The 9,958-nt window shown below is 38.7% G+C and overlaps 1 protein-coding gene across 1 annotated transcript; it reads right to left on the bottom strand.

Moving 5' to 3' along the window:
- Window positions 1-4,756: 4,756 nt before the first annotated feature.
- LOC140233353 (uncharacterized) lies at window positions 4,757-9,171 on the bottom strand. Its single transcript, XM_072313460.1, has 3 exons — window positions 8,982-9,171; window positions 8,235-8,480; window positions 4,757-4,929 (listed from the first exon to the last, which is right to left on the bottom strand). The coding sequence occupies exons 1-3, from the start codon at window positions 9,169-9,171 to the stop codon at window positions 4,757-4,759; spliced, it is 609 nt and encodes a 202-aa protein (XP_072169561.1).
- Between the last annotated feature and the right edge of the window lie 787 nt (window positions 9,172-9,958).

A 9,958-nucleotide genomic window follows, 5' to 3' on the forward strand; every position in this document is an offset into this window, starting at 1 on the left:
TAAACGGACGAAAGTGTTGTGATACGTTAACTTGCGGTTAATTTCGGATACTTACAGTGGACGTAAGCGAACGCAAACGGACGGGAGGTAATTTTTTTTCGGATAGTCTGCGTCCAAGCTACGGATAGTTACGTTCAGTTAATGATAATGATAATGAATAACATTTATATAGCGCTTAATACTGATGTTTCTAAGCGCATCAAATCGGGGAAAAATAATATATGTAACGTAAAAACAAAATACAGCATTATGTACATATTATGATAACGACAGCAACAACAACAGCAAGATTAAGGTTGTGTAAACAGATGAGTTTTCAACAATGACTTAAACCTATCAACATTTTCAGCGTTACGAATATAAAAAGGGAGTTCATTCCAAAGTTATAAGTGGGGAAATAACTGAAAAGGCCCTATCACCATAACGTGTACAGGTGCGGGGACCACGTGATAATTGGAGAGCGGAGGAAGAACGAAGAGAACGGGTTGAAGTGGAGGAGCGGAAGGAAATTAGATCTTTAAGATAAGATGGGGCAAGATTATTACATATCTTGTAAACAATAAGGAGGATTTTAAAAGTGATACGTTGATGGATGGGGAGCCAGTGGAGGGATTGGAGAACTGGAGTAATGTGGTCAGATCTTTTTGTAAGGGTCACAAGCCTAGCAGCTGTATTTTGAATTCTTTGAAGTGGTGCAGTACTTGAAGCAGGGAGACCAACAAGAAGGGAATTGCAGTAGTCAAGATGAGAGGAAACAAATGCGTGAATGAGACGTTCTGTGGAAGACTGATCCAATAATTTACGTATTTTACCAATTTTACAATTTTACAATGTTACAGATAGTTACGTTTAGTTACGCTTACTTGCGTAAGTCTGCATCCGTGGAGGCCCTCTGCGAAATTTTGAAATGTTCAAAATTTTGCAGGCTTGGCGCCGTCATTTTACGTTTCTTTACGGATGAGTTACGGACAGTTACGTCTACATACGTCCATGCGGATGCCAGCGGCGGACGTAACACATCGTAAAGCACGGTGTGACTGGGGCATTACGTCGGGCGGCGGGCTGGAGTCGGTGAGGAATGGAAGATAGCACAGACGGTTACTGAGCATCGGTTAATGCCCCAGTCGCACAGTGCTTTACGATGGGTTACGTCCGCCGCGGATAAATATGGATGAGTGGACGCAGGGGGACGCAGCGTGGACGCAGGCATCCGCACGGGCGTATGTAAACGTAACTGTCCGTAACTCATCCGTAAAAAGAACGCTAAACGACGGCGGCAAGCCTGCGAAATTTCGAAATGTTCAAAATTTTGCAGAGGGACTCCACGGATGAAAATTTACGCAAGTAACCGTAACCAAACGTAACTATCCGTAACTAAACGTAACTACCCGTAGCTTCGACGCAGACCATCCGCAACAAAGAAAAAAGAAATACCTCCCGTCCGTTTGCGTTCGTTTACGTCCACCGTAAGTATCCGAAATTAACCGCAAGTTAACGTATCACAACACTTTCGTCCGCTTACGGATATTTGCGAATAGTTCGGATGCTGCGGACGATTACGTCCTTCGACGTTTTCCGCTTTGCACTCGCATGGGAACACAGAGACTCGTGGGAAGCCACGCAACTCGTGTTGCCAAGTTGCAGCGCATTAACCTGAAGGAATTAATACTGCTACAACACAGTCGGAGCGGTGGAGAGGCAGAACCGCATGGTCAAGTTATAAAAAAAAAAAATTCTCCCACAAAAATGGTCATTTTACGTGGCATCCATATACGCATGATATGGGTTGACCCTTGGTGCTCAACTTTTTTTCTTGCACTCTTTGAATGTATATTTTTCGAGAAAAAAAAAAAGAAGACAATTTTTGGGTAGGGGATGGGGCGACAGCATTTTATTCACTTTTCTGGCCGGGTAAGGTACAAGATGCGGGACAGCGATAACTATATAAAATGAGAACGAATTTAGTATTCTCTATAGTCATGAATATCGGTGCACAACGACAGCGTGACCATAGTTTGGCTATTCCATGATTGTAAGTAATAATATTTTCTCACTCTAATGTTTAACTTATAAATCTGTATCATATTTTATTTGTGGTATTATGTTATGTATTCTTTACATTTATGACGTTTATTCATATTTGAGTTACACAAATGAAATTTAAACTTCAAATTCAAAATTTAATATATATCTTTTATTACTGTAAAGCAAATTAAAGGATTACGAAATTTTTTCACAACTTGTACGTAATTCAATTTCAGTTTTCCCCAGAGTACAATGTAAGACAGTCCAATATGTGATAACCTTGCTGTCATAATACACTGACTTAGCAGGGATAGTAAAAGAAAACCATATTGTCCATAATAATTTATAACACTCTGTAACTAGCCGTAACTAGCCGAAAATATCCGCAACTCTCCGCAAGTGTTCAGAACTTAATATGTGCCAATTTGTAAGAATATCCGCAAGTTTTCGCATCTGGTCGTATTTGTTCGTATATCGCCCGCATTTTTCCCCCTTATGTTTTGTACAAATTTTCCGCTGACGACAAAGGATCCGTGGGAGTCCGCAGGAAAAAAAAAATGACTTTTTTGGACGTAACGCCGGACGCAGAGCATTATGTGACTGGGGCCTTATAATAAAAATGGGCAGCGGCCCGTGAACGCAAGTATCCTTAGTTTCCTCGCTGTCCAGCTCTCCTCCCTCCCCTGTCAATCTAGTTCCGTTATAGTTTAATCCGTTAAGTCTGTCCCCTTTTCATGAATATGTTGATTCTGGTTGGTAAACATAACGGTATGTCGTGAGAATTTGACCTCGGCTTATGCTGTTTTGGTCTGGCAGAGCCTTATAATAAAAACATTATGAGCAGCACCTGATTCCCTCGTGCCACCAGGCCCAATCGTCATTTTCCCATGCGTTTCATGTCATGACATGATGTAACAGTGTTTTGTGCCACCAAAATACTTGTAAAACAGATTTAACGGTTATTAAAACAAAGTGTCTTAGCTGTGCTAATACTCCCAAATGTACTGTTTCGCAGTGACTGATTCCAGTACTAACTTGAACTGAAGTTGTGATTCGTGAACTGCTTGCCCATTGACTACTTTAGACTGCTCGCTACTAGGAAGTAGGAACGTTTGGATGTGCTGATGTGGTACGACGCTGTTCGTGATGGTGATGTTGGTGCTGTAGTTATTGGGACGCTTTGAACAAACGTAAGGACATAAACACACACCCCTGAAAGTCACGTGTACACACAGTCATGCACACAGATAGTCATATCGACACGTGATATATATGTGATATATTTTTCGCCACGTTGGTGGTTATATATCAGATGACATCTTCGCCACAGTATATATTCCAGCATTTCTGTATACTGTCAATACTGTGCAAACTTATACATCTTTTATTATACATTGTGATGATGCATGTAGAATCTTTTATTTGTTAGCCATTATCTATCATGTAAAGTCGAATACATGCCTATGTTTTAAGTCTTGATTCATTTTGTGTTATGTTTTGCTGAAAAAAGAAAGAATAAATAAAATGAAGGAATGAATGAATGAATGGAATTTATGCATTCAACTTTTGTAAAATAACTCTATGTCTCTGCAGAAAACAGAAAAAAAAATGAATAAATAAATGAATGAATTCAAGATTCAAGATTCAAATTAACTTTCATTTCCATGAATAAACAGAGCAAATATATACAATGTATAAGCAGAACATATTTGTAATAACTGTAAAAATGTAAATTCACAAAGAACATGGCAAATGAGCAACAATTAAGAAAACACGATTGTATTTTTTTTTTCAGATGTATGTACATAATACATACAGCACATGCAAATTAAGGATGGGAATAGAAATGGAGGGTCCCTCTAAAAAACAGAGCTTGTATGATGCGGGACCCTCAAAAAATACATAGAACAGCGAATAATGATTAAACGGGGAATTAACCCCAAATATGCATGTGAATTGAGTGAATGCAGCAATATTTATTAGTAGAACACATCAGTGAAAGTTTGACAAAAATTAGACATCCGTTGAAAATTATGAATTTTTGAAATTTTGGTGACGAGACCACTGGATCAGAAGACTACTACAGATCACGACAGCACATAATGGACTACGATATAAAGAAAGTATAAAGAAAATTCCTAGGAATATCATTAATTTTCATATGAACAGTACATATTCCCTGAACTTGTTACTGACTATGTCAACGGTAATTTTATTCCCCCTGCTTTCTGACAGAGGTAAGTCTAGTGCTCTTTCAAAATACTAGAAAAGTGAAAAAAAATAATTTTCTTTAGATTTTCTTTAGATGTGATGTCATGATCCGTAGTAGTCTTCTGATCCAGCGGTCTCATCACCAAAACTTTATAAATTCATAACTTTTGAACGGATTGTCCGATTTTCCTCAAATTTTCACCGATGTATTATACTAATATTGCTCCATTCACTCAATCGACATGAAATTTGGGGGTTAATTCCCCTTTAACGAAGCTACAAACCTATACAAACCAGAATAAACCGAACCAATATCAACTGTCATCAAATCAAATTGGGAAGAGAAAAATAGAGAGGAAAGATGAAAAAATATGAATGAATAAATGAATGAATGAATGAATTAATTAATTAATGAATTAATTAATTAATTAATTAATTAATTAATATGTAATTTGATACATAACGTTTGCCCTTAAACTTCATGTCTAGCAACTTTTTGGAACCTTGGTGACGCAGGGTCTTATTTAGTCGCTACAACATGGAGTGCCTCCAGCCTTCCGGTCGGGCCCATCGGAAGTCCTTCGGAAGTTTTCGGCGTCACATCAACCAACCAGTTGTAGATGTCGTCGACGCATTCGTCCTTTAGGTCATCCGGAATACACCTAAGGTGCCCGGTAAGAGTTCTGATCTGATCTGCATAGGGTAAGAACACAACACTGAAATAATAGTAATTACTCACTGACGTCATAATGTTGGTTGGGGTGCTTCGAAAGAAGTTCACTATTCTAAATTTTGATTCACCCCTATCAAAATCCTAGTTACGACCGTTAAATCTATTATATTCATTGTAATACTTCCGAGAAGAAAAATTACAAATGTTTTCCATTTTGCCCGCTTTGAGAAATTGTGCGTTCCACAATTATCACAATTATGAAACAGCTGTACTGGAATGTTGAACATCGCAAACATGCGTACTCATGAAAATTTGAAACTTCTACAATAATTGCAACCTGAGATATGGGTAGAAACACATTTAGCTATGGCGGCCATTTTGAATGTCAAGATGTCAGCCTACAAATTGTATCAAAACAATGTACAATATTAGAAAACGATTTATCGCAATGTCTGACATAATGAACATGATTTTCCACCAAATTTGAACCTTCTACGATGCTCACATTATGAAAATTAGGTCAAAGTACTGTTTGCTATGGCAGCCATTTTGAAATTCAAAATGGCGGCTGAAGACGTGGTTGGAAAAATGGAACCAAAGTTTTTTGGATTCAGCACCCCAATATTGACAAAATATTGACAAAATATATTATATATATTTGCACAAAAATCTCACTGGGTTACATTGTAGCCTCTACTTATACTCGGCCTTTTGTCCGTCTCGTTCGGGAAGAGAGTACACAATGAGAGGAAATGGTAGCTTGTTTCTAGCTTTTGTTTTCAAAACATTTTTTAACTTCCAATTGCCACTTTTACACGTGCAGAATGGTCGGATAAGGATCGCGATCCATATCTCGAAATCTTATTTGTTTGTCTTGTTTTTGCTTGTTGATGTTGTTTTTGCAAGCGTTCACACGAACAAAAAAAAATCCTGTGGTTTTTTTTTTTTTTTTTTTTTTTTTTTTTTGGCGTGTCACAGTGCATATGCTGTTGTTGTCGTTGTTGTTGTTGATATAAAATCTCAGGATTATTTGGTACAGCAAATCACACAGTCATCGCGGGGTGAATTATCGGGATAATTCAGAAATAAGCATTTCTTGGGATTTGCATCACTATGTTGTCGCGTCTATTGGTCGGATTTTTGTGTCCACACGAGCAAGAATCTCGAGATTTGTATCCCGCTAATGGTCGTAGCTAGGGCCTACAGGTTAATCCCATTATAGTGTATGGAACAACAAACACGGGATCAAAAGCAAGAACAGCAACAACAACCGACAGAACAAACAAAATGCTCAAAGGAAACAAAAACCCAAAGAGAGTAATGTGGATTGCGTGAAAGCAGCAATATTAGTAGAATACATCAGTGAAAGTTTGAGGAAATTGGACAATCGATGCAAAAGTTATGAATTTTTAAAGTTTTGGTGTTCGAACCGCTGGATGAAGAAACTTCTCGGGGTTATGACGTCATGTGTGGACAACAGTATAAAGAAAATATAAAGGGAATTCAACAAAAATTCATTTTTCATATGAATTACACATTCCATCAGCTGGATACTGACATGATTATGTTGAGGGTAGTAATTATTCCCCCTGCTTTCTGAAAGTGGTTAGTTAAACGCTCTTTCATTGTGCTATAAAAGTGAAAGCATGTTGACTTTTCTTTGTGTTCTTTATAACTGTTGTTCACACAATACAAGTCATGATGTCATAAACTCAAGTAGTCTTTTCATACAGCTGTCCAACACCAGAACTTTAAAAATTCGTAACTTTTACATCGATCATCCGATTCTCCTCAAACTTTCACTGATGTGTGCTACTAATGTTGCTGAAATCACTCAATCCACATTTCTACGTGGATTTTGGTTTCCTTGAAAAAAAAGTACCCATTCCAACTTCAGTGTCATGCAAGAGCCAAATCATTAGCATCGCCAGTTCGACGCGATTCATTTGAAATGTACTACGAATAATGGTAAAATAACAGAACCCCCCATCCCCCATTTCAGAGGGGCTTTCTTGATTCGCCTATCAGTTTTTTTTTTTTTTTTTTTTTTTTTTGTTTGTCGAGTTTTTTTTTTTTTCCTGTTCGATGACAACTCGCTGGTAAACGACGAAAGAATAATGGTACAGAGATTCAAACGCACCATCAAACCTTAAAATAATGATCTGTTCTGAATACTATTTTACCTTTCATTTTAGCAGCATTCCATTTGACACACGTGACGTCAGCAGCTTCAGAGAAAACAACTTTGAATCCGACTGACTGAAACATTTTCAAGAAATCGTCTGCGCACAGCCAGTGAGTTTGTTTATATTCATAGTCCTGAAGAAAGAAAGAATTCAGTGAGAAAATGGAAATGCATGTGTGAGAGTATACAAGCACTTTAGTGAGTACATTTATGGAAATTCAATGAAAGCCCCTTTGAACTTCTTGATAAACGTATATCAAGTACTTTTGACGGCTTTTCTACCTATGTTTCTGGTACATTTATCTAACCTGTTCCGTTCTGAGTATTCTTGGTACTATCTGAGAGGCTTTTGAATAATTCACACAAGGAACAGACATTCGAGTAAAGTAGTGGTTTTCTATTGGCTACATCGAATTAAGACTTGTTTGCTTATGCCGAGAAATATGTTGTATCACAATCGGTGGTAGATAAGATATATATATATCTGCAGGGTTGGAGGCCTTACTTTAAGGTCTAGAGAAGGCAATTATAAACTATTCATACAGAACATATAATTATAATAATAATAATAATAATTGTTTTGGATATAAACTCCAAATTTTATTGTCCAAGAAAGGAAATTCTTTTTGCCCAATTGATCGTGGGCCCGGCAGCCACTGAGCAGCGCCAGATCGACGTTGCTCTAACCTTTTCAACTGTTGAACGGCAAACAAGGTAGCAGCAACTCCCCATCTTTTAACTTCTTTTGGTATGACGCGGCCGGGGTTTGAACCCACGACCTCCCGATTGTGAGGGCAGCCGCTCCACTCACTGAGCCAACACATGTATATATATGTATAAAATTGCATAGACAAAATATATAACAGAAACCAAGTTCATGCTGTCATTACCAACAGTTTGTTAATATCATTTCCTTTTTGGTAATGAAAGCATGATCTTGGTTTCTGATATATTTCCTGTATTATTGCACCTACAGGTGAATTACGTATCGCTTTCTCTGTGTGAGCTTGTGTGTGCATAACTTTTTTTAATTCATCTAAAATAAAATACTACATTGAAAGCATACCTTGAGATAAGGCCCCCATTTCGCGTGAGCTCGCAACCACGTATCGGCCGTTTCTCCGTATTTACACTTCTTACTGACTAGCTGAGACTGGAGAGCGAACCAGAGGAGGAAACGCCCTCCTGGTTTCAGGCAGCGGAAAATATTCTGCAGAACTTTTTGCTGATCCTCGCACCAGTGCAGCACGCAGAGGCTAATGATCTTGTCGAATTTCTCCTCCCATCCCTGACCGAAGGAATGTGCGTCAGCGACGACAAAGTCGACATTTGGGGCGGCGTGTTTTTGGATGGCCACAGAAATCATACCTGGAGATAGGTCGATTCCTTTTGGATGTGGAAGATATCAACAGATAAAAATGATGTAGGCCTAATGATGAGTCAACCATAGTATTCATACATCGTTATTGTACGTCCCATGTTAATAGGAAAGACTTGAGGCAACCCCCACAATAAAGAACAAAAAGAAAACAAAAAACGAAAAACAAACTGCACATAATATCCATATTCGTTTACAGTGAGATAAGAGTAGGCCTACATGAAAGATAAACGTACATTATTTGTCAGGTAACGAGCATTGTTTGAATTGAATATTTCGATGGATCGTTAGCAAAGTGGAGGCAAGGGTAACCTATAAGGTAGACTAAATTACAGAACATTGCAACACGTAGTACGGAAATTATCATCCATGCGTACGTAAGTTCAGTTTTCCACTGTATTTATTCATTTTTTTTTACGTTCGAAACCAAAGAGAGCAATAGATGGGCGACACAGAGTTACCATAACAAAGTCAAAACGTTTAGCATGTACGACGGTGCGTGAACATACCTGTGACAGATTTGACACGTGTAGCGATCTCTCTGCATGCCGTCCCCGGTCCGCACCCGACATCGAGCACTTCGTCGCTTGGGCTGAAGTCGAAATCTTTTAGCACGAGCTTCCTTACGCCACTCTGAGGACCGCCATTCTCGCTGGATTCTAGGTACGTTTGGGCACTGGCGGCATCCCACGAATTCATTGTGACTTGTGAGGAGTAGACAACTTTCTCTTTATAAAAAGTTACTTCAAACTTAATGACATGGACACCCACGTACGTTGGCTCCTTGTTCAGCTCCTTTTTCAGCTCCTCACTCAGCTACGTTCTGTTTGTTAAATTTCATTTATGCAGATCTTGATACGCCGTACTCACACTAAGTGTGGTCGATGTCGCACAAATAGATCAGATTTGCGAAATTTCTGAATATATAGGGAACTCTCCTGACTATGGGTGCAATGGTGGATGGATGGTAGAGGGATGATGACCGAAGTGGTTGTGGGAAAGCGGCTTACGCACTTAACCGCGCTGTTCCGGAAATTATGTTAAAAGAGATCAGAGTGCACCAACCTCAATGGTTAATGGACACGCGCCGCATCGTGAGCACCGAATAGTCGGGTAGAAATAATATTTCGGACCCGGAAAAGTTGTCTAGTACAAGTTTTTGTTTGTTTGTTTATTTGCTTTTGTTGAGGTTTTTTTTTTTTGGGGGGGGGGGGTGTTGATTCGTGTTTTAGACGGGCATTGAAGTAACTTCAGCTTGGTTTCCACCCTGGAAATCTCGGGCATTTTTTTTTTCTAATATTACCATTATCATATAATTAGCATTTTATGTCTACAATCATAATTATTCTATGTGATAAATTGCTAATTTTATCCACAGTCCACAGAGCTTTCCCATTCCTTTCCTCTTCTTTCTCCATTCGTCCCTGCTCCTCTTTCCGCGTTCTTCATTGTCCAGTAAATGTGTGTGGGCATTTTTTATTTCTGT

The sequence above is a fragment of the Diadema setosum genome, chromosome 9 (genome assembly GCF_964275005.1).
Source record: "Diadema setosum chromosome 9, eeDiaSeto1, whole genome shotgun sequence".
NCBI lineage: Eukaryota > Metazoa > Echinodermata > Echinoidea > Diadematoida > Diadematidae > Diadema > Diadema setosum.